The sequence below is a fragment of the Akebia trifoliata genome, chromosome 1, assembly GCF_017979445.1.
Source record: "Akebia trifoliata isolate Shusen 1 chromosome 1, ASM1797944v1, whole genome shotgun sequence".
Taxonomy (NCBI): Eukaryota; Viridiplantae; Streptophyta; class Magnoliopsida; order Ranunculales; family Lardizabalaceae; genus Akebia; species Akebia trifoliata.
This window is the reverse complement of record NC_141375.1, coordinates 34,867,468-34,893,106: the sequence shown is the minus strand read 5'-3', so window position 1 is coordinate 34,893,106 and position 25,639 is coordinate 34,867,468. Positions and strand designations below refer to the sequence as shown.

The following is a 25,639-nucleotide window of genomic DNA, read 5'->3' as shown; positions in this document are numbered from 1 at the left end:
TAATAGCAAACCAACCATTTACATAGAAATAAAGAGCAAACAATCAAAATACAGATTAGACAGTAAGACAGAAATCTAAGTAATCTGGATTGTCTCTAGGGATATTTTTTCACCTACTAATAAGTTTTTATCCAGTTCATTAAAATAATATAACAAACCTTTTAAAATATTTTAAATATATATAGGACTACGAAAAACACAATCCCAACTTAAAGATCCTTTTGACGTATTTCAACAACGCGGGCGAAGGTCGCCTTTTGCCTCGTAAGGACTTGAACACATTGATAGCTAGTGCTGGTGTCGCCAGCGCTAGTTTCGATTCTTGCACTTCTCCATGGCCCTTGGAGCTGCAAAGAAAGTAGATGGAAGCTAATTAGAAGATATTCAATTAGCCTATATGATGGTCATTAGTGTCATTTTCAATGGGGATGGTAGTGTGGAGGAAAGGGAAGGACATCATCACATGCCAAAGATACCTAGGCCAATTGCCTCTGAACCTTTCATGATCCTCAGCCTCTTGCATGAGTCGGTGAACATTCTGCAATAACAAATAACAACAAAATTAGTAGGGAATATCTTTACAGCAAAGACACAACCATATAAATAATACCATTTAAATGTAAGAGATCTGAAGGTTCAGAACAAGTTGATGAAATATGTTCCAATAATTATGTGATTATAATTCTATTTCTTCAAAAAATGAACAGAAAATAATTATATTTCTTTGTGGTTCCACCAATTAATCATTCAACTAACCCATATATAATCCTTAGTTGGATTACTGAATTACATTCTCAATTATGTTATTGAACTGCAGATCAGCATCACTAAACCAGACAACCATCCTTTTCTCTCAAGTCGAGAAATCTTTCCTTACATCGCAATGACCCCACACCCAAGGAGAAGATGGTGATCAAGTGATGAGAACGTATATCTATGCATAATTCAAACCATGTTTAATGGTTTGAATTATATAAGTACAAAATGATCCAAAAAAATCATGGCAAATGTAAGTTTTTGAAAACTCTAAATTAGTTCATTTGACTATTTGTCCATTTGATTAATTTTGGTAAGAACCTACCCTGAGATTGTGACCAGACAAAACTTGTATAGAAAGTTGGTATTGCACTTACTCCCAAGGAACGTCACCAACAAGCATCCAATCCCCGTCCTTATCTTCGTAAGTGAGCACATATTCAGAACCATGGAGAAGATCCATTAATCGACTCTCACTCAGCCCATCTCGCCCTGGGACTCCATGAGAACCACACTGCCCTGAATATAAGTCAGGAATATACAAAAATCAATCTCCTTCCTCTAATTTACACAAAAAAGTACCTACAACCTAATGAGAGAGAAAAAGAGAGAGATGGTCTCATAAGTTTTAGGTCATGTAAATTGTAACCATGCTTGGCAATTGTAAAAAAAAACAAAATATCCCTAGTGTTAAAAAAACTTGAATTCATTAAAATAGAAAATTTTGGTTTAATCCCTTTTATTATATCAAGTTAAGGTATCTCTAAAATCATACTTGTTAAGGAAAACTGAAATCAATCCATGTTCTTCCACAATTGAGCTAACACTATAATCAAAAGAAAACAATCCACATATATAGTTTTATTAATTGTTTTATAATATATATAAAAATAGTTAATTTTTCTATATAAACGGGATGCTTGCCTCTACTCATCGAGTTTGAAATGCGTATAACAATTTTCATCGAAAGTTGATAATTTTTATGATTTTCCAATAAAAAAATCATGGGGATGACCATACGAAACAAAAAATGAATTTCGCAGAAAAAAAATGGAGAAAGATTACCAATTGTAAAGCAGCTAAACATCTTCTCAAGGGCCGATGAGAGATCCATATAATTGGCGTAGGTTTTGAGATCAACCTTCCTAAGATATGGCGCGCCATCCATGCTAACCTTCACATAAAGACAACCAGATACAGACTTTCCATCCGCGTCATCACTGTTCTTTGCTGGGTTAGTAGCCATGGTGTTCTTCCGGAACGATCGAATTGGTGGCCATCCTACAACCTGTGCTCTGTTCCAAAGAAAAAGGTGAAAAAGAACTTGATCTTATTTCTTTGTTATCTCCAAAACTTTCTTAAACCAAAATCATATATAAACAAGGAGATTAAATTTCATGAAGAACACAAGGAAAGAACTTTCCAGCTGAGAAGATCAAGCTAGCTAGGCAAATAGATGCATGAACCGTATGTCCCAAAACTCAAGATTTTTCATACAAACCCAAATGTTTTTTCTTGATATAACCTTGAAATCACACATGAAAATAAATTTCAATGAAAAAATCAATACTGCAAATTAAACTGAATAATCAAAATATAGCAAAAATTACAACCCACAAAACCCAAATCTGCAAAATGAAACACAACAAACCGAGAGGCCTAATAAAAACTATGAAAAGTATACATATTTGCTCAATTAAGAAACCAGATACCCAGATCAAACCAAACAAACTCTCAAAATAAAATTGAACAAAAGAAAGAACAATTGAACATCAACATAAATCAAAACCCACCACATACCCCAAAACTTAAGAATTTTTCAAACTAACCAAATGTTATTTCTCGAGATAACTTCAAAATCACACATGAACATAATTTTCTCAATGAAACACTCAATACTAAATTAAATTGAATAATTAAAAAATAATAAAAATTACAACCCACAAAACCCAAATCTGAAAAATGAAACATATTTGAAGGAAAAAATTTGAAGATGTGGGATGGAGATGCTCTAACAAAAGCCATGTAAAGAACACGTATTGCTAAATTAAGAAACCAGAAACATAAAAAATTGGACAAAAGGAAGAAAAATAAACATTAACATAAAATCAAAACCCACCACATACCCACAAAACAAAAAAAAAAAACCGGGAAACTCTCACAGAATAAATGAGGAAGAAGATTGATTTTTCCTCTTCTTCTACAGAACTACAAACTTAGAACTTACTTTGAAGGGGGAGCATGGTCATTTGCAGAAGAAATCTGAGTTTTCTTCTCCTGCACTGAAACTGGCTTAGGTGAAGGAGGAACAACTTCTTTCATTGCAGTTGCAGCCGAACCCAACTGTTGGGCACTGTTCTCTAACCCACCAACACCTCTTGGAGAGAACAAAACAGAACCTTTACTTAAATCAATCTCTGATCCAACATTTCCAGAGAAAACCCATTTTCCAGAACCATCAATGGCGTCAGAAAACCCTCTCTTCGCACCAGACCCAAAATTCTTAAGTAACCCAAGTGGATACCCATTCTTATCTTCCCCGTTCACTGAAAGAGAGAGACCACTTCCTCCTCCTTTCCTCTCAGGAGAAGCAGAACCAGGTAACCCAAGCCTTAGTTCTGTCTCTTTGAGGTTAAGGACATTGTTCTTGTTGTCCTCTTCAGTTGAAAGAGTAGAGGAAGAAGAAGAAGAGTTCTTCTCAGAGGTTTCCATTGTAGAAACCTCTGATAAACCTATGTAATCATGTTCTAATGGCATAGACATTAAAAACTTCAACAACAAAGCAAAAAAGCATGAAAAAAGATTCCAAAGAAGAAGAAGTAGAAGAAGAAGGAGAAGAGATGAGACTCTCTGATGCCTCTAAAAACGAGTTGGTTTTGTTGAAGTGGAGAAGTTTCGTTTCTCCTTTCTGTAGCCCTTTTTTTATTCCCAAAGAGAGAGAGAGAGGGAGAAACTGTTTAGTTTGAGATGAACGGCCTGGATTCTCCACGTAATCTTTACACGTGCTAAACATTACGCGCTAATCCAGTGAGAGATTTTGGTGGGTCACTCCAGATAACTTTTTTCAAACCCCCCTTTCTTTTTTTGTTTTTTTTTACCTTTTTTTGGGGGGTAATTACTAATTAGGATAAAGTTTAATTAACGAAAGTCTTTGCTAAAGCGCGCTAAGTAATGCTAACGTGCGCTCAAGCAAGAAAGAGTGTAACAGGCTTTGGAGGGAACCGAAACGAATTGCACGGAAACGAAGACAGAGAAATAAGAGAGAAAACTTGCAGAAGAAAAGGATTGGACGAAAGTCTGTTTTTCACGATTTCTTCGGATTTTCAACTCGACAGATCCGACCAAGATTATAGATTTTGGAGCTTTTTTTTTTTTCAGATTCGATCGAAAAAGACTTTAAAGAAACAAAAGCGAACCAAATGAATCCAAAACCCTAGAAAAAAAATGTTGAGGAAGACTGACACACGCTCGAATGTAGAAAGATCAGAATGAAAAAAGGAGAAAAAACGGCAGTTGCGAAGCAGATTGTTGTTTGTTGTCTCTGTTAAATAGTTTGAACTTCGAAAATCTGACTGTCAAAAAAGATGAGTTGTGAGCTTCAGAACTCAGATAACTAAGACCGGAAACATTCTTCATTTTTAGAGAAATTTGAAGCTAGAGAAATAAAATCCAGATTTAGAAAAATTCGATAGAGAAGAACAAAAATCAAACTAAAAAAATTCGGAAATTTGAGTTCGATCAACTCTATAGATTATTGATTAAACCAGAAAATTCATATTAAATTTAAAATAAACAGTTTTTTTTTAATTAACTATTAATCTGAGAGAGAACTTTACTGGTTATTTTTACTCGAAAGAAGAGGCTTTTTTTTACCACGCCTGTTTCAGCTGTCATTATTGTACCTTGAGAATAAAATCGCACGCACAAAATCGACGGTTCACAAGGAGTTCAGATGACAATCAAGATTTAGACACGTCATTTGTATTGGTTGTTAGGGAACATAACGGAGTTCTGTTTATGAGTTGACGGCAGTACGCAACTTGATTGACTTCTCTATATACTACCGGCTTACTGGCTATTGTGGGTTTCTAATCGGTAACCGAATCAGTGGAACCAGTTTGACCATGATTTTAAAACTCGTGGGAAATCGAGATGACTCGGCTAGCATAAGTAATGGGTGAGAGTCAATTAGTCAAAATATTGTCGGTCAAGTCAATTAGATGTTGTGTTTAGATATAAAATAAGTTGATGTGATTGTGAATCTATAAATTAATTAAATTCACCTTATAACAAGATAAATAATTATGATAATCTGACTCCCCTCTTTATACGTTACTTTGAAAGAATGGTAGATTCTTTGATTCGAGTAATACAAAGTAAAAAAGATTTATGATTCAATGAACAACCAAATTAGGAAACGTACAAAAAAAAAACGTTAAATTATCATTAGTCTAAGAAAAATTATAAGAGATTTGAAATTAGTCTGATCCCGATAAAGTCATGATTTTATCTCTAAGCATCTAGGAATCCCTTCTATAATAAGAAAAATCATAATTATTTAAATAAAAATTTTATAGTGGGAAAGCATGGTAAATATATTTTCAAATTAAACTGTTCTGGTTTGAATGTAAGACCTACGAAAGTATGAACTCGAGAAAAGGTTCTTCCAAATTTTGGGTATTTATCATCAAACATGATTGAAAACTTAATGAAATAATTTGATTTATCTTAAAATGTAAGTAGAGAAGCTATTTCAATAACTGTTTAAAAAAAAAAGTTCCAAAATGTCTGTATATATTCAAATATTCAATTAAAGAAATGTCGGGCCAAAGGTAATGGGATTTTGTAAAATATATATTAATAAATAAATTTAAAACAATTTAAATTATTTGAATCATTAGATACGATATGGCTGAAATGAGTTAACTCAATCTTAGAGATAGCGAGATCAGATACCCACTTTTAAGAACATGAGCCTGGTAGGCTATGAGAGTATAAAATTGGATATTAGGTTACCGACTTATCAAATCAAGCCATAACTTGGAAGGGACCATTGATGGTTGGAACCTTTTATTATTCATTAAAACATGATGGATGTGTTGATGATGATTGATAAACCACAATTCCTAGAGAATGAATGTCAGATTTTGTGGTTTAGGAATTAGGGTGTAACATTAAGGTTATTTAATAAAGTGGCCCCAACTCCATAATATCACAATCATAATAATCTACCAAACATTAAAATAAAGGGAAGAAGAAAAACAAAAAAGCAATAAAGGGTTAACTCAGTCAACTCAACTCCATTGAATTTTGAGTTAGACTAACTCACAAACTCAACCAATTCAATCTGAAAATGCATTGAGAATGTTCTCTTTGGAAATTAAAAAATATAGAAATTCTTAATATTAAGATGTAAAATATTGTAGTTGACTCATGAGTAATCGAGTTGACTCGTATCACATTTGAGTCAAGTTTTAAAATCACAATGAAATTATAATGTACATAATGCATGAACCACCCAATGGCAGGATGAGCCCTACCTCTTGATCAAATGAGACCACAAGTTCTAAGTATCGTTCTCCATCAGAATTGAAGTTCTGTAGGCCTTAGCTCATAATGTTGCATTTTCAATGTGGATTGATGCAGACAATTAGACGGTTTGTTACATCGTTCGAGGTTAATGGGATGGTTAGATCTTCTCGCCATCATTTTATGTTTTTCCCTGATAGTGGGACTTATATGCATTCCAATCTTTTTCTATTTATTACTTCAATATATTTTATTTTCGTCGTTCTTTTTATAAATAAAAAAATCAATTTTCACCAAAATTTCACGCTTGATTCAACTTTAATTACTTCAATCTATTTTATTTTGATAGAATTTTATCATATTCGCTCTTGATTTATTTTTGGGTTCGGATCCATTGACTTGTGATATATTTACGTACTTCTAACCATTAAATTTAAATATTCAATGATCAAGATAAAATGCGTATCCCAAAGATGCGTGGTGCATCCCTGAGATAAATCCATTGAATTTTGTATTATTTTCACTACTCACCAAATTCCAACCTTGAATTCAAATTATGCATATGTATATATATTCAAAGTTAACTTATATTGAGATCATTTTCAATTTGTTATTGGATGTGTGCATTTTTTCTACGAGGAAAATGTTTGATTGATTGCGTTGGACACTAGGTTCAACACATGGTTGACCTACCAGTGCATAGAGAATTGTTGATTTTCTTATTTGTATCTTGACGAAATAAATCTATGGTTATCTGTGCATTGCCAAGTCAACTCAATGTTGAGCCCAGCGTCCAAGGCAGGCAATGTGGCACAACTCTTTTTTAAATCATCTTTCACAACCTTATCACTCATTCATCTCAAGATCTTCATCTTTGAAATATATATTAAAAAACACTAATCTCCTTCAAGATAATATTCTAATTTCTAACAAGCCATATATCCAATATGTGATTTCGAAAAAGCCCATCTCTTCTATGGAGATTATCGAAGAGCTTCTAAAATATGTACATCTCTATAAAATATGTGTAGTTGTGTATCCTGAAAAAAAAAAAACCTACAGTTCTTGCACCTGCCACTCCAATGAGTTATCTTGTCAAATTGATCTACAAAACCAATACTCGTTAAATATTAGGTCAAATTTAATAAACCAATCCGACTCTTTTGGCCATCATATTGTAATTTTAGTGTCCACCTCCTCAACAATCTCTAAATCTTTTTGACCAAGTTCTAAATCACAAACTGTGATTACCAATGATAATAGCCACTGATCAATCCAACATTTGACCAATTTTGAAATATGTGGGTCCTCCTAAAGTAAATTAAAAAAAATAAATAAATAAACAGTGTGTGATTTGCATCTAATATATGATTCTTAGATGTATTCAATTACGGTGGGCCAAGATACAGGGAGTTAGGAACATTGTGCTTTCTTAGTGGGACCCACATTCCAAACTTTGGACAGCTGGAACTTGAAGGGTCTCACTTTTTAAAAACAAAGCACAGTCGTTCAAACCGGTTTTTCACTTTTTATTCGCTACTACTGTTCCCACAGAGCTTAAATGATAGTTCCCACTTTTGCACGGCAAAATCTCCAAAAGATCTAGAGAGTCATCGAGATTCGTGAGCAATAAACGTCGTTAACAGTGGCACTTTGGAAATTTTCTTAATAAAAAAGGTCTATTATTGAATTCGGTAACTTTTAATAATAATACTAAATTAATTAAATATGTTTTGAGCTTTGATTCTGGAATCTGGAAGAGATACTTGTCGGGGAGTTACTGGACAGGTTAACTGAGGAACTATTATGTCACTTTCCTTAATCCTAAATATTAACTGAGTTCTAAACTTCACCATAAGTCCATAACCATAGCTAACCGTCTAGTTATGCACGCGGGTATATTGGACCGGGTTGGGTATCAACATGCACCGGCCCAACCCACACTTAACAAACACCAACCCTGGCCTGGCCAATAGCTACCCGTCATCGGGCATTAAATGCTCAATTCAAGCCCAACCCAATCCGGGTTGATTGGGTTGGTTCATTCCTCATTAATAATAGATAATTTAGTAATGATAATGGCTACAAAGTCATTATAATATTTGTCTTAAAAACATATTTCAAATTTTACATATATGAAAGTAGAGTCGTGCTACACTGCCTTCGTGGGATACTGTGTTCAACATTGCATTGATGTGACAGTGCACAGATAACTATAAATTTTTTTTTTTTTTTTGATATATAAATTAAAAATTAATAATTCTCTATGCACTACCATGTCAACAAAGTGTTAAACGCAATGTCCAACGAAGGTAATCCAACATTTTTCGTGAAATTACAAGTAGATGTAATGAAAAATATGATAATGATTAAATAAAATTGAAATATGAATTGAGAATTATAAATATTTTTAAATTATAATTATATTAAGCTCAAGTTTAGGTAAATCTGGCAACTCGATGTCTATGCCCAAACTCTATCAAATTTGATTCGGCAAAAAAAAATAAAATCCAAACCCTAGCTAACTATCCTCAAACCTGACTGAAGGTTTGGTTGAACCCATTGGATTCGAGTCAAATCCGGATGGGTAGACACATATCCTGCCCGAATCTGACCTGCGTTAAGCTCCACCCCACTTGTCTACTGAATCAAAACAACTCGATGACTTGTTGAGTTATACTATTATATATGTTCCATTGACTACGGGATGACATCCAAAGGGTACAATCTTTGATGTTGGTGTCAATCTATTCATCTCAACCGTTGGATCTTAGCTAATGTTTATTTAATCCATAGTTTTAAAAATCAACTCAATTAAGTTGGGTCATTGTTTAGTTGAGTTAATTAATAACTTGAAGATGTACATGGTAAGTTAGAAACTCTTGTATTTAATGTTTTCCGAAAAAACAAAAATAACGAATAATATCTTTTATATATATACATATATTTGCATAATGAATATAAATTATATTTATTTTACCCCACCTAAGTCGCCTCGACTTAGTTAGGTATGAACACGAACTTTTATTTCCATATATAGTTGAGATTTTTTTTAAAGAGAGCTTTTAGTGCCACACGAACTTTTACTTACGGCACCCCAATTGTCTGCTAATTCTTTGGTGATTTACATATGAATTGAGCGGCACTAACAAAAGTTGGTGTGACAATAGAATCTCTCTTTCTAAAGATGGATTTTTTTTTTTTTAATTGCAAGTTATAAAAGACTGTATAATTTACAATAAAATTTGCCAATAATCAAATGTATATTGAAAGGAAATATTGCAATACATCAATTTATAATTGAGTCGTGCTAGAATAACATAGAGATTGACATCGTTTGGACATTGGTGTGTACAGAACCATAGATGTTTCTCGCTCCTAGCTCAATGAAAAGCATTTATGTTTCAATAAACACATCCACATCAGCAATTTCTGAAACAATGTCAATTTCAATGTTACTTCAACATTGTCCTTCATAATTTATCGCATTTGTTTTCATTTCTAGGACCACCCATCCATATTCTTGGAAATCATCTAATTTTTTAGGCATTTTGCATGCATTTACTATCTTGCACCAGCCTTGCCCATTGGATACTCCGAGGCCCAATACTTTCATGAACTTCATTGCATTATTTATCCTAAATTTTGTCTGAAAGAGAACAATTTGGAATAGTATTTAAAATAAATAAATACAAATAGATATGATTGATTGTAATAAAGTAACTTAATTTTTTTTAATTACATTTTATTTTCAAAAAAATTAATATCATACTAAATAGTAGAATTATCGTATCACAACAAGAGAAATCCTAGATAAAGATCTGCATTTATAAGATGTCAGCAAGCTTCGATCAACTACCTTTTAGGGACGTATATTCGATATAAATTTAATGGTTGATTTTTGATCATGTGGTCAAAAGTAGTTATGATCATTCTTGTGCAATATTCGTTTGTAGGTACATTTTCAAATATTTAGTTGCACAACCTAACCTACCCCATTTCGTTTTGTTTTGTCTGCCAACTCTAGTTCAATAAAGTCATGTTTAAGTGATTTCTTTTTTATTTTCTTTTAAAGGAAAAAAATAATTAAATTGAATGGTTCTGATCGTCTGATTATCTTTGATCTAGAGAGAAAGAAAGAGAGGAGATAAGCACAAATGGAGAAAATAAACTATATTAAAAAAGGTAGAAAGATAAGGAACAATTTAAAGTGGAGAAAGTTTGTTGTTCCAAAAATGAATTATTCTTTCTATAGGAGAATAGAACCAAAAACCAACAAAAAACAAAAAACCTATATAACCATTTCTAAAATTACTACTAAACGTAATTATCTTTTTAAGCTCTTTCAAATTAAAGACTAACTTATAAGCTCTTAAGTAATACGAGGTTTAACCAATTTGGTGCATCTATCAACAACAAGAATCTAGACCAGATATTTCTAACCTTTCAATAAATCACAGTATTTTGTGGACTCTCACAAAAATTCGTGGAGACTAAAATTGGGACCGACTAGCTGCATACCACCAGGGGACTGGTTGCACCCCCAAGTTTTTTTATTTTATAATCTCTTTTAGGAAACAAATTGCACTTCATCCGGAACATGAAAAGGATCCATAACTATTAGAACTTCTCACAAACCATCTCTGATTTGAGTGAGTTCTCACTATTTATTGATTAATCAGTTAAGTTAAAATGATTTTCTTTAATGGAAATCTGTCTTGATTAAAAAATAATTACGTCTTTTTTACAAAAAATGTTTAACCAACACTAACTTTAGTGGGCATGCTTGAAGAAGAAACGAGTACAATCCGTTTAATTTTAATTTTAATTTTTTTTGGGAGTGCTATCATAGAAATGGAGTGGAAGGGAGATTTTAGTGGAGTGCAATTAGTAACACATGGTGTGCACCTATTCAGCCCCTTAAAAATTGATGTGAGTTTAATGAAATCTAAATCTTCACATTTTATGTGACCTAATTAATAGTCACAAAATGCACATAGAGCCATGGATTTTCCTTCGGTGTTAATGTGTGCCCCTAAAGTGCAATAACTACATTTGAAAATTTGATTTTGAACCAAAAATGCCCTTAAAAAAATTAATTTATACCTTAGGGCACACGTTAATGTGCAATAAATACATTTTGGAAATTGGAATCTAGGGTATTTTGATAAAACATAAATTGTTTTAAGGGTATTTTCGATACAAAATCCAATTTTCAAAATGTATTTAATGCACTTTAAGGTAGGGGTGTCAATGAGTACCCATTCACACGGAATCAAACCGAAACTAAACTCGAAAACCCCAATTCTGATTCCCTTTTTATTGGAAGTGATTAGAGTCGGATCTAATATAGAATCGAACCGATAAGAACAACAATCATTAGATTCTATCCGATAGGTACCCGCGTATATTCAGAACCGATTTATTTTTTCATTTATTTTTACATTATACATGATTCAAAGTAATTCTATGTTTTAGAATTAACATATATGATATAAAATCCTTCAACTTTCCTATAAACTAAATATTTGAGTTTAAGATGAGTCATTTTAAAAAAAAAATTTATTACTTGTTAAGAAAATAAATTTTAATATTTAAAAATAAAAATCATTAAATCATCATCTTAGTGGAACAAATTATTATTAAGTTGACACTTTACAAATAATATGTTATTTTTTTAGATTTTTTTTTTTAATATATTGATTTTGAAATAATTTTTCTCGTTCGATTCTTAAGAATCAGAATCGATGGGTACCTGTGATTTTTTATGGTTCTGATTCTAGTCTTACTTATTTTAAAATCAAAATCGAAACCAACAAAAATTAAAATCGACAAAATATAAAGATTATGGTTCCACTATTCATAACAACTCCTACTTTAATTATAGCAACCCCTACTTTAATTTTTAAGTTGCGTGGAATACCATTTATTTAGAAAATATTGATTTTAATCATGAAAATTCATATTTTTTAAATTATTATACACGTTCACTATAATAAGAAAGGGAATCTTCCTAAACCGATCCATGAGACAACATGTCGGTTTCTAATTGGCTGGAAAAAAAAGAGAAATAAAAGGTTTTTAATGTTGGAGAAGAGTTAAGGTGGCGGCTTGTGAGACACTGGAGGTATATAAGATCCAATGAGACTCCAACAAAGTGTTTCAGATGGAAAGTGGGGTCCGATGTGGCAAAAGAAAGAACAAAAGTTAAGTTGGTTTTGATATGATATGAAGGGGGGTGGTGGGACCCATTTTGGGATTAGTGTGATTGAGCGATGTTCCTGAGAGCGTGGTCACCGCACTTACTCTTACTCTCTCTCTTTTTTTTTTTTGTTATCGATTCTATCTATCCTATTGGGTTTGGTTTGGTGGCACATGTGGGTCCCATATGCTGCCCATCTTCACTACAGTTCTCATCCGATAAGTCTACGAGCCCTCCAAAAAGGATTCCACTTTTTTTTTTTTTTTTTCTTTCATTTTTGTAAAGCTGCTATTGGCACCCCAACTTCTATTTATTACATCTCAATTTCTTAAATTATTTCAAACCCCAATAGGGAGATCAAAATTTAAAACACACACTTCAAAATTTAGAAAGATTTGGCTCAAATTATAATTTCAACATTGCAAAATATTATAACTCATTCAAATTATTTCGGTAGCTGTTTACAATTATGATTAGGCTTTATAAAATACTAAACCCGAAAAATATAATTCTAGCAAAAAAAAAAAAAAACAACCGAGAGAACTTCTATTGGCACCAAACTTTTACTAATTCTCAATAATTCACTTGTTTTCTTTATTTTAATTGGGTGTAATAGGTAAAAGTTGGGATGCCAATAAAAACTCTTATATATATATATATATATATATATATATATATATATAACATGATTAAACTCCAAACTTATATTATAAGGGGCCCAATAGCTAGATTACTAATTATCGGTTGCACTCCATCGCGTTTTTTTTATATATATAAAATTTTCTTTTATCCTAACTCTCATCTCAAAAAAAAAAAGTTTTTGCAATATCCTTCAACCGACTCTTTCATTATCTATATTGAATCAAATCTTATTTTATATACAAAATATAATTGATACCGAACCAATTCAATAGATTATCAAAATGATCCTTATTAGAACCTGAATCCCCAATCAAGATCCAAAGTTATTGGAAGTATGATCCCATCCATTGACAGACCTGGATGGAATATATGAGTTAGTGGGCCCAAAAGAGTGTAGCACGTGGCACTTTTCTGTAGTGGGATATTGAGTACTTAATTGACCCCGATCATGACATCATTCCTTCATAAATTTCACGGCTGGATTAAGCCGAGGCCCATAAATTTCAATGCTTTTTCTTTAATGGTATAAGGGCCTGCATCACTCTGATTTTAGGCCCACATTTTGGACGGTCTACGTCAATGAGTTGGATAGGCCACTCGTTTGTTATGCTGCTACAATTACAATGAGGATGATAGATATCTACACCATTAGATATCCATGTCAAAGTTTTAAATCTCATCAAGTTGCCTCAAAACTCGACCGAGTCAACTCAAATCACTTGGACTTCGAGCCTTAACTCAACCACAGTGATATTAGAAAGAAAAAAAAAAAAAAAAAACCTGGAAGGCTCCCCTGGTTTTTCAAACAATGAAATCTCTTGAACTTTGGTCCTCCGTGATTCATTTTCGACCTCTTGCCTGAATTCCTTAATATTTCCCGATAACCCCGCTATCTTTCAACCTCTAAGATAGAAATTTTCTCTGTAGGATTCTATCGTTAACCTTCAAATCTGAAAACTATTAGAGATTTATGGACAAGGATTTTTGGACAAGAAATTAAAGATAAGGATATATATTTCAATAATTCTATGTTAGTCTATCACAAAAGACCAAAGTTAAAATATATCATCAATTTGAATAAAATGAGGTTGGTATCCCTAATTTTTTCAAAAATATGAGGGCACCTCAAAATTAACCTTACAATGGTCCCTTTTAAATCATTGTTTATAATTCCGGATCGATTAGCCTATTGTTAAAGAGTTTAGTAACTCGATGATGGTAAGATTTGAACCTAAATCTCTAGTATCATCACCCAAAGACTTTACCAACTACGCTAGTTGACACCTGCAATTTTTTCTTTTTCTTGATAAGTTGGCCAACTAATCTTTCCTACATTCCCGAGGAGTCCAACTTTGATGCGAAGAGGCCGCTTCAAAATTTTGAAGGAACCATCCTTGTTACAGGACACATTGCATTTTGAATTTCTTTCATGCCCCTACATTTCTACCAAATTTTAAAATACCTCCTTGAAAATGCCACATGTAATCCAATGGAGAGCGTTCCTGCAAAGTTTTTTTTTTCCATTCCCAAGTTGTTATTCAATTTCCTTACCAATGTGTAACTGGATTAACGGTTACGATCACAAATTCTCGAATAGTATTTAGACAATTTTCGGTTTAGACTCTTGTAGAAGACCACGGCCAAGGGTGGTATGCCATCCAGTTTGAAAGTAATCAGGGAGGGGGCATCTCAAATATTCATCAAAACCCAGAGGGTATAGCAAAATTACCGAAACTTGTCCCATTTAGGGTCCAATCCTTCGTACCTGTACTAGTTGGTACGTCACTGATTTGCCACCACGAAAACATTCAAGCTCGCTAAAGCTAACCCAACCCAATTAGCCTACCCATGGATTCCATCTATCTCAAAAAATTTATTTATTTTTCATTGGTGGGTCCCTAATAACACTGAGAATTCTGGGGCCCACCCAAACCTTATGTACTAATCATCATCATATAAGGGCTGCAACCTTGAGGTCACGGGTTTGATCCTAGTTGACAACCATGAAAATGGTGGGTCCCTGAAGATAATCCTGCACTATACTCGAAGTCGTACCGTAATGCATTCCACCTAGTAAGGACTCGTCAGGACGAACCTTTTAACGCCAGAATTATTATTATTGTGTTCGTTCTGCAATCAATGATTCAGAAAATTGAGAAAGGAATTTGAAGGTTAATGGAGAGTATAATTGAATATAAACATGTTTTGGACATTGTATCAAGTAAAATCAATCACCAAAAGCAACCAAATAACACATTAGTAAACTTAATTGCTCGTCGTGTTCATCAATTGATGATAGTTGCAAAAATATCTGGTGGGTTAGTCTTAATTGATTAGATATGAAAAATTGAAGATTAGAAACCCTCTATAATTTATGGTCTAATTACTCAAACCGATAGAATCAGAAGTTGCAGTTGGTGAAAATCTTTGGCGCTCTAAATGCTTCTATGGTTACACAAACAGCTTAACCAATATTCTACAGCTAATTCTTCTCTGCACTCAATCTTGTTTCATTTATTAAATAGGGAAAGAAGATAACCCTCATAAAGTCTCTCAAGAGTAGTTGTTCATCTTGGCTGATAACGAAACCAGAATCCAAAGTCCAAGACACCTAAAGAATCATTCTTGAAATTGAATTTGGACGGAATTACTAGAGGCCCAACAATAATATACACAAGTGGGAATTATCAAGAATCAAAATTTTCGAATGGTGGTGGTAACTGTATCCAAATGGCGTGGATTAAGGCCCTAATTCAATTCTTAAAAGTAACTCACATAGTGCCATGGTTTTAAAACTTGTGTTGATGTCCCGTCTCATCCGTGAACAAGACCGAATCGTCTCGGATGACTTTTCCGATACAATTGAGTTGTCTCGTTCAACAATGAGAAAAATAAACCATGATTTTAAATCGTGTCCGATTATGTTTGACTTGTCTATCCATCGGACGAGATTTAAAACCATGCATAGCACCAAGAAGGATTTTGAAAACTTCAATATGATGACTACACTTCTAAATGGACACCTGAAAATCAGTTGAATGGGATTCAGTTTCACATCACCAGCTAAGATGATTTTTTAATGTAAAATATCAAGAGCATTTTGACTGAAGATATTACTATATGCCTCACACAATTTTGATGGATCCTGCAAAAAGAATACAGGTCAAGGACCACTCGGGAGTTCTTTCCCTTATTAAGAAAAAAAAACTTCGTCTTCAAGGTTGTTAGTGGAGGATATACTTTAAGGTGCCGTGCATGTAATGTAAGTGACAGATGCCGAAACAATCCTAGGATCCTAAGAATTCAGAAAATATCAAACTTGGAGTGATGTTTAAAAAGAAATGAGTTGCAGAGGGACTTGGCAGATATTGGCTATCTACATCAATGCAAAGTTCTTGGTGTTGGATACCATGATGGGACTTGCACTTAGTGTACGACCTCTTTTTCAATATTGTAATTTACATGGCAGCTATAGTGAACACTTACTTACTTTATGTATTTTTCTCTCTTTCTTTTGTTAGGTAATTTAAACATACCCCTTCCTATTTTGGTCCACATATTTGAGGTACCCCGTGTGTTGACATACCCCTTGATTGTGGTCCCATCTAAGAGAATAATGGAAAATAACCTAAAAGCCTTTGCTTTCGAACCCCAAGGGGTTGGCCTAGTGGCAAGCCGAGCCTTGGTAAGCTTCTCAGGAAGGGTAGGTCAAGAGTTCGAAACCCCACGAAGCAATGAATTCCTTAAGGCCACCCTCCAAGGTCTGGTTGACCCTCGACCCAACCAGTTGCATGAGGACTTTTTGAGGGGGGCAGTGCGTGTGCCCGTGGGATTAGTCTCGCCTGATAAGCCAAAAAAAAAAAATGCCTTCGTTTTCAATCTCTAATATAAAACAGCCCTTGATTTTTCTCCCCCAAAACCCATTGTCTTAAAACTCTTAAACATCCCTAGAAAAACTTTTATTAACCTATTTGTCTTCTACCTCTCGTCTAAAAACCCTTATTTTTTCTTCTGAAAAATTCATGTCTTCAACTCACCCAAAAATCATATCTTTCTATTTTGGTTTGAAGGTTGAAGGAAATATAATCTTGAGATTGAAGAATATGATGAAAAAAATTTACCCTAGAGGTGGAAGACAAGGACTTTAGGGTCATTTTTGGTAGGTCTCCTAGTGAAGACTGTGGCAACTAAACCTGATCGGGAATTAATGTCTAATCACCCCTTTATGTTTTGGTAAGTATGCTGGACTTGAATCCATGACCTCGAGTGGCATTGTAATATGTCAACCAACTGGGCTATTGGTCCAAGCCCATGAAATAAAAACAGGAAATTAGAAAGAAATGAAAGAAGACTAAAGGGGAGACTTACTCGCCTCAGTTTGTATCTTTGTTCCTTCTTCTCAAACAAGAACCATTGTACAAAGATTGCTTGCACTGATCATGATGAGAAGCTGAGAGATAGCTGAAATCTTATGTGAGCAAGTCATGGGTCCAACTTAGACATTAGTGGTCGACTCCAGCTTAGCAGGAAATGTTACTATGCCTTGGATCACATCCCACCGGACGTGAGTGTGTCACACAAGACTGCAAAAACAACCATCAAATGCAATCCAATTTCATCACTTCATTTAAAGCTACATTTTGTGTCTAAAAGAGTCATGACGTCTTAATTTAGACACCAAGGGAAAGCATAAGCAAATTTTAGCTTTCTAAGGAAAACAAGATCACACAATTTCAACATGAAAAATTAACAGACTATGTAAAAGAGAATGACAGTTACACATAATTCAAAAGAATTCCCCCCCTATTTGGTTATGGGAGCATTGTCGCTTTGCTAGGATGTGATGTCCTGTTTTCAAGAAGTGATGTTCAACCCAAACTCGATGGTGTGACTCCATCGATTTATCTTGGTATTCATTGAAGGGTACGACCTTCACCCACTTGAATTCTTTCCCTTTCATTCACTGCATCTATCACTTTTCTTTTACTCTACAGTTCTAAATTCCACTAATCCATTTATTAGACCATCTGACCAGACTATAGCCGTCTACATAATTATCCTATACATCATAATCACCAAATTAGAGTATAAGTTTAAAATAGGGAGGGAAAACTTAGGGGAGAAAATGAGAAACAAAGGAAGATACACAAAATTATGGAAATAGTTAATATTCTAAGTTTCCAACATATTTTTGAATAAAAAAACATACTATGATGCTAAAAAACAAGTCTAACCATAAACACTTATTTTCGGACAGAATAACAAACTATTCAAAAAATAGCAACCATAACGATAAGATATTATCATCCAATCCCACATTAAACTACATTCATGAATAAAAAAATCCCATATTATGTATCAAATCGTACATTAAATAACATTCATAAACCAAATCATAAGCAACCACAAGATTACAAAGAGTAATCATATGCCCACCAAATAACCATATATTGTTCAAAATTGGTGGGAAAAGGATTACAATTGCAATTTTGCTCTTTTTTTTTTAGCTGGAGGAACAAAATGCATTTTAAATGCGACTTCTGAAGAAAAATGTAAATTTGTGTTATGCTATAAGTTTTATCCCAAATATTTGGTGTTGGCAACATGAATCCATTGTCCTATTCAATTATAGATAAAAAGCAATATATTCTATGAAAGAATGTATCTTTAAATAACACCCTCTCTCACAAGCTGTATATTTGAAAGCCAGGTTGTGTTAGTTTAACCCAATTGCATGACTTAGTTTTTACTCAAGAGTTTTTCCTATTCTCAATGAAAAAGTTAACTCAACCTTACCCATGCTACAGCCCTTCATTATCATCTCATAGTTGACTTGTCTCCCTAGCTTGTGTAAGAGGTCAGTTGCGATTGAATATCATAATTGAAATCTTATCATCTTCATCTATCATATTCCAACTATTTGGGGTCAACAACATGAATCTGATTTCTTCAGTCTATTATGTCAAGAGCTATATATTACATATAACAACCTAGCATGAGCCATAGCCTTCAAAAATCCTAAATACCCTACCTAGAATTTCATCATCACTAGGTTGTCTAGTATCACTCATCATTAAATTTCTATAATACAACAGTTTTGAAAACCTTTAAATTAGTTGTCCTACATCAAATTTATATCATAGCTTTTGCCCTACATTGTTATCACCAACAAATAACAAAGTATGTGATATTCACAAATAGGCATGTTATCATTAAGAGACCGTATAAGTTCACCAAGAAATCCTCATTTTTTTTCCACGGCCTTTTCTATTTAGCTGATTAGCTAGGATTGGAGCCTAATGTGCAGATAAACAAACCACTCCATACATTTTGGAACTAACCTCAGTTTTCCTTCTAAAGATTCCCATGTTATTAAACTAAATGATTGAAAGTGTACTTCAAAAGCATCACCATCTATGGAATATCCCAATTACTGGGTCAGTAATATGAATCTTTTTTTCGCCATTCAAATTTATCTAAAGCTACATGTTCTCCTAAGGTATGTGATTTTTGAATGCTTTCTAAAAATTTCAATCCATATCACTATTTTTTCTGGTATATGCAATATGCATTAGGACCAAGAGAGAAAGAAACAAAGGTAGTTGAGGAGACCTACATAAGATACAATAGAAAAGAGAAAAAGAGAAAGAAAAAGAAAACAAAATGAACAAACATCACAGTTACAAGTCATCCCCACAAACAAAGTTCCCACCTAAGAATAAAACACATCTCATTTTTTAACTTCTTCTTGCATTTTAGAGCTTTCAACATGCACCAAAGCACTTCTTTTTATGGGAGTTGTAAGTGGTCTTTGTTGAACATGCCCAACAACTCAATTGATTTTCCTTTATTTTCTCCCATTGGAGTTATTCCTCCACCATACACATTTCAGCTTGTGAAATGTGGGAGAACAAATAGGGAGTAAAGATAGACTAATATGTTTGTAAAGAAGAAACCTCGCCCTATTCTTATACCAATGGTACGGCCCATATAGTCACTTACTAAATTGTCCATAACATGAAAAACCGTCATCACAAAAAATCAATCCATTCCGACATTCCTAACCTCTTAAAAAGTTGGGCTGAACTTGAAATATTTGTATCATCCAATTATACCATACTTAAAAGGCAATTTTTTATGCAATTGGAAATGTCAGAAAGGACTGATTGTTATATGCATAAGCCACATTAGAATGAGTCAAGGGTTAAATCCAAAATATCAGCCCATTATTACATGTATAGCCCAAGGAGTGGGAATTTAGACCATCTATTTTCACTACTGGCTTAAAGTCCAAATTCGATGAGATTAGATCTGATTTTTTTAGGATGACATCCTCAAAGAGTCGTGCTGGAGTGACCTCAAGCTTGAACCTCATATCGCACTTCTTGATGTGAAAGTGGTTAGGAACCGTAGATGTTTTTCACTCGTATCTTGATGAAAAGTATCTATGGTTTCCATACACTTTCACTTCAAGAAGTGCGATATGAGGTTCCATCCCGAGGTCACTTCAGCATTATTCATCCTCAAATCATTCTCCTAAAAAATCAGCCCGTATAACCATGTCAGACCCGTATAGGCATGTCAAAATAACATATCCTTGTATATGTTATGGTTTTTTAACTTATATATATATATCAGGAAGCGTGTCTTAATAAATATTCCAACCATAGCCCTAAAAACTTGTTCATTTTTTATTTACTAATTTTAATTAATCATTTTTCTGTTCTAGTTTTTTATCTAAAGATTAAACTAGCTATACATATAAAATCCAATAGGTAATTTAATATTTTGCAAATGTTTTTTAGTAATATATTTAACAAAAAGAAGAAAAGGGGACTTAAAGATTTTTTGTCAGTAAGTTTGGATTTTATTAAAATAAAAGGCCAGAAAACCCAGTAATATTGTGGACTCGCTAAAGATGAGAAGAACATACAAATACTAGCTACAACCAAGTTATTCCATCTAGGTTATAGATTGATTCCATTTTACAAAACTAAATATATAGTCCTCCTTGGCACTCCAATTTCGGAAGTGATATTCAAACTTCTTGGTCAACACCATGTCTCCTTATTATTTCATAATTATTATAGTCTGTGTTTTATGGTTGAATTCTTGTTTGTTTATGAGGTGGAAACAGGCAGATTAATCCCAATTAACAAGTCAGAGGAAGAAAGTATTTAAAGATGCTTAACATGATAAAGCTGATGAAGGATGAATTTAACTTGTCCACAACATCCAGTATGAGTGGGCCAGTTGATTGGTTAGCAGGTTTATATGATAACTTTGATATAATTGGACGCGGTGTGATAATTAAGCAAGTTATCCAAATGACAGGAAGTCAACAGAAAATTATTTTGTTTATTGGAAGTGAAACAGAAAATTAGAAGTAAAGAAATAAAGTAATGTAGTCATTGCACTACTAAAGCAGACTATAAGGCAAAGCTACTAAGCTTACAATTATGAGCACGTCTATGTGGGTCAAGTATCTTATTGAAGTGAAAGGATTTCAATTTCAGAACCTACAAAGCTAGTTTAAGATAACAAGAGAGTAAATTGTATCACCTCCAATCTTGTCTTTCTTCAACATATAAGGCAAATCCCAATTCACTATATTTTCATAGGGAAGGAGTTCAACAAAGGGTAATTCCAGACTTTCTCCCAAGCCAAAGTTCAGTTTAACAATTTTAAATACAAATCCTTGGGCTTGAACAAGTAAACTAATTCAAAAACTAACTTGAACCATGGCAACCATTGTCCTAATTGAGGGATGGGGTAGTGTTCATATCATACAAAACAGGTTTCAATTCGACAATTATTTGGTGGGGGGACAGTTATATTTAATTCGGACCAATCCGTAAATGTTCTGGAAAATTTTTGTGGAATGTACAAATAATGTTTTGGGGTTTCTTCCCCCAAACCCATCAACTCCAACCTCTCTAAAAATACTCAACTCGTTCTCGAGATTTGAAGGTTGAAGAAGATAGTCTTATGGTTAATCAATAGGTCCCTTATTTGGAGAATTTTTCCTAATTTTTGGAAAAAATTGGAGATTTTTGAGTTAGTGATTCGTTTACCCTTATACGCTTTCATGGGCATTGTTCGCACTTCACACTGATTCTTTTCTTTACATATAAGGTCTATTTTTCATTTTTTTTTTTCCCTGTAAACATATTTTTTGAGTTCCATGAGTTGCTAAGAAGGGTTTGATTGTCACGTCGATCTCTTCAAGATTTCACATAACGAATTCAAAGGGAAACGATCAAACAATAAGCAATTGGTTCTCTACTCGTTAAAGCTATCATAACCAGTGTTCCAAATAATGGCTTTAGAAGTCCAAACTACATGCCACCAAACTGCATTCAACCAAAAAAAAAAAAAAAAACCCAAAGTCGTGCTGGGGTGACACAATGACGTGGTGGCATGCACATAACTGTAGATGCTTTTCCGCGAGATACGAGTAAAAAGTATCTAAAGTTATTTGTGCACCTCCACATCATTTGTGTCACCCTTATGTCTCCATTGTGTCATTCTAGCATTAGTGAAAAAAAAAAAAAAAAAAGAGAGAGAGAGAAACTAAAACTAATTATGACAACCAAGAAATTGGAGCAAAAAGATAGACATGCATATTTCCCCCTCCCCCGTGGAGGTCAAGAAAGGTGGTCAAATTTTACTGTATTGAGACCACAACGCTCTTTCTTCCAGCATTTTGAGAGCGAAACATGGTTTCAAAACTCGTTCTAGGTCGAGATGAATCAGCCAATATTTTCAAAATCCGGCCGAGTCAACTGATTTTGATATATTTTTTTCATATAAATAAATTAATTTCAAGGCTTTAAATATTCATATTTTATTTATAAAAAAAACATTTTATAACATCTATTAATCCAGTTTATAATATAAAAAACGAAATATTACTGAAATATAAAGATGTACTTTCAAATCCATTTTAAGTCGATGGAAACGGCTTGACACCTCTTATTCAACTTGGTCTCAATGTGTGCGAGTCAAGAAACCGGATTTCAAAACCAAGTGAATCTTCCTCACCGTGACTCGTCCAAGATCCAAGGCATCTCTGCCAATCTTTTGAAATCTCAGCCGAGTCAACCAGTTCTGTTAATTTCCTTTATCTTTATCTACTTTTCCTATGTACTATGATGCCTGTAGTGTAAAGCGAAATCAACGACGTCGCTTTGCATGAAAGACAATGCCAGCTTTTTTAATTTGAGGGGATATCCCGATAAATTATCTAAAGAAATTAGGGCTAATTAAGTGAAATTTTACGTAAATTAACGAACTAAAAGGCAATGATTGAATCATGGAGAAGTAATTGCACAAAAACAAAGATAATAATGAACAATTGAACAAGAAACAGAATCAAATTTAGTGTGTGTTTGGTAACACTTCTGAAGTCTGAATGGAGGTGGTCCACCATTAAAATTCAGACTTCAGATGTCTTAATCTTGTTTGTTTATTTTCAGATTTAAGAACAAGAAGACATTTTCAGTCGAAAAAAATCAGCCATAAAAAGTTGCTGGACGAAGTTCTGAAATCTGAAAAAATATTTTATACCTAAAATACCCTCCTCAAAATAATTATTTCCATCACTTATCCCTCTTTTGTAAAAATCTTTAAACCCTTACCTCTCATTTCTCTTCTACATCTCCTTCATGTCCAACTCGGCTTTCAAGATCTACAAAGGTATGTGCATCTACTACTCTATTGTTATTCCTTGATCGATTAATAGCATGTGAATCTCATATTGAGAAAATCTCAAAATCAAAACTTCAACAAACAACCAAATCAAAAATCAAAACTTCAACAAAAATCCAAAATCAAAACTTTAACAAACAACCAAATAAAAAATCAAAACTTCAACAAAAATCCTAAAATCTCAAATAACCAACCGAACCCATTATGGAGAAATCGAACCATTTTCAACGTCTTTCCTTATTTCCCTCTTCATCTTCTCTTTATCTTTCCTTCTATCTTTTTTGTTTTTCTTCTTGCATAAAGTTGTGTCATTAGACGAATAGAGAGAGAGAGAGAAAGAAAGAGAGATGGATAGGTTTTGTTAGGTGTATGAGTTGTTTCCTTAGTCCTTAGGTGGACTCTTTAGGGTGTATGAGTTGTTTCCTTGGTCATTGGATGGACTCTTTAGAGTGTATGATTTGTTTAATTGGTTATTGTGTTTTACTTGGTTCTTGTATTTTCTTGGTTTTGATAAATTGGGAGAGAGAGAGAGAGAGAGAGAGAGAGAGAGAGAGAGATAATATAAATGAGAGAGACGAAAAACAGAAAATTGGAAAAAAATTATATTATTTTATATATAAATGATTTGTTTTTGTATTTTGAATGAGAATTCAATTTGAAAATTACTATCATTATGCATGTTTTTTGGTTAACAATTTATTATAATTACAGAAGGGTAATATTGTCAAAATGATCATTATGTTTTAAAATTCTATTTGTAACCAGAAGCTCTTATAAATTATAAACAAACAACTTTTCCAGAACAAGATTCCAGATTTCAGATTTCAGACTTCAGACTTCAGACTTCAGAAGTGTTACCAAACATACCCTTAGTTAAATAAATCAAACAAAGAAGAAACAGAGGATAAGAAGAGTGGGAGGAAACTTACCAATCCATGAACCTTACTTGATCTTGTTGTACAACGCAGCTAGGGTTTGAAGAGAAGAAGAGACGGAGAAAGATCAGAGAAACCCTAATCTCCATAGCCATGTCGATCGTTTTCATGCGCGACTCGTTTCAAATTTTCACTCTAAAACTCGTGACTCTTGAGTCTTGAGTTTGTCATTCTCACTTTGAACCGTCCGATTCAAGAGGCGGCCCACTATTTTGACAACTCATATATTAAACGAACGGCTGACATATAAAGTTATTCATAGTGATTCCTCTCTAAATCATGTAGGTCTACTTGTCTTCCATATTTGGACTTTTCTACCCTACGGTAACGTAAAGAGCTGAGGACATCGTCCCATCTTACCCATAGCGGCTTGATGTTATAGTTTTTTTATTTTTTAGTTTTCTTGTAAATCAATGAAAGATTTGATGGAAAGACCAGTACAGATTTCCTTCAAATCATTTTTCAATTAAAAAAATTATTCCATCTCCATATATGGAAACCAACTTTTGTTTCCTTCTCAATTTTCATATTAAAGCCCACAATTTTTATAGACTTGTTAAAAAATCAAATTAATTATGATTTTATGATTTAAAATATCTATGATAGCCAATGAATCAAAGTAATAATTGTTTTAGAATATTTGGGTTGAACTCACTAAAAAATTTCGAGATTGATGGCTAAACATAGTCTCAAGTGATGAAAGTTTCAGGCACACTCTGCATACTCCATGCATCTGTTTTATAAATATAATTGAATTTAAAGTTTTGTTGTATACACCAACTCCTTCATATGAAATGATCAAGACCACACCCCAGAAAAGTGAAAGTCTTGAGTTTGAATCCCACCCATAAAGGCCACTCTCAAG

At 33.4% G+C, this 25,639-nt stretch overlaps 1 protein-coding gene and 1 long non-coding RNA gene across 3 annotated transcripts; both read right to left on the bottom strand.

The window, feature by feature from the left end:
- LOC147412082 (auxin-responsive protein IAA27-like) lies at positions 1 to 3,669 on the bottom strand. The gene is made up of 5 exons (XM_086455987.1): positions 2,984 to 3,669; positions 1,822 to 2,051; positions 1,134 to 1,275; positions 477 to 538; positions 1 to 347 (listed from the first exon to the last, which is right to left on the bottom strand). The coding sequence occupies exons 1-5, from the start codon at positions 3,517 to 3,519 to the stop codon at positions 310 to 312; spliced, it is 1,008 nt and encodes a 335-aa protein (XP_086312113.1). The 5' UTR covers positions 3,520 to 3,669; the 3' UTR covers positions 1 to 309.
- A 9,619-nt stretch (positions 3,670 to 13,288) lies between these two features.
- Positions 13,289 to 25,059, bottom strand: LOC147412081 (uncharacterized). 2 transcript variants are annotated; one of them, XR_015182148.1, is made up of 3 exons: positions 24,769 to 25,054; positions 17,498 to 17,712; positions 13,289 to 15,259 (listed from the first exon to the last, which is right to left on the bottom strand). It is a non-coding gene; the product is annotated as an uncharacterized LOC147412081 (long non-coding RNA). The 2 variants fall into 2 exon arrangements; XR_015182149.1 differs by lacking the exon at positions 13,289 to 15,259 and adding an exon at positions 15,274 to 16,971 and having other exon boundaries at positions 24,769 to 25,059.
- Between the last annotated feature and the right edge of the window lie 580 nt (positions 25,060 to 25,639).

What these genes read in the sequence shown, in the direction of transcription:
- LOC147412082 (XM_086455987.1), bottom strand. Translation starts at nt 3,519, where the DNA reads ATGTCTATGCCATTAGAACATGATTACATAGGTTTATCAGAGGTTTCT. An exon ending in GTTTAGCTGCTTTACAATTG is followed by an intron (nt 1,276 to 1,821) that starts GTAATCTTTCTC and finishes ACTTATATTCAG; the next exon opens with GGCAGTGTGGTTCTCATGGA. An exon ending in TTCAGAGGCAATTGGCCTAG is followed by an intron (nt 348 to 476) that starts GTATCTTTGGCA and finishes CTTTCTTTGCAG; the next exon opens with CTCCAAGGGCCATGGAGAAG.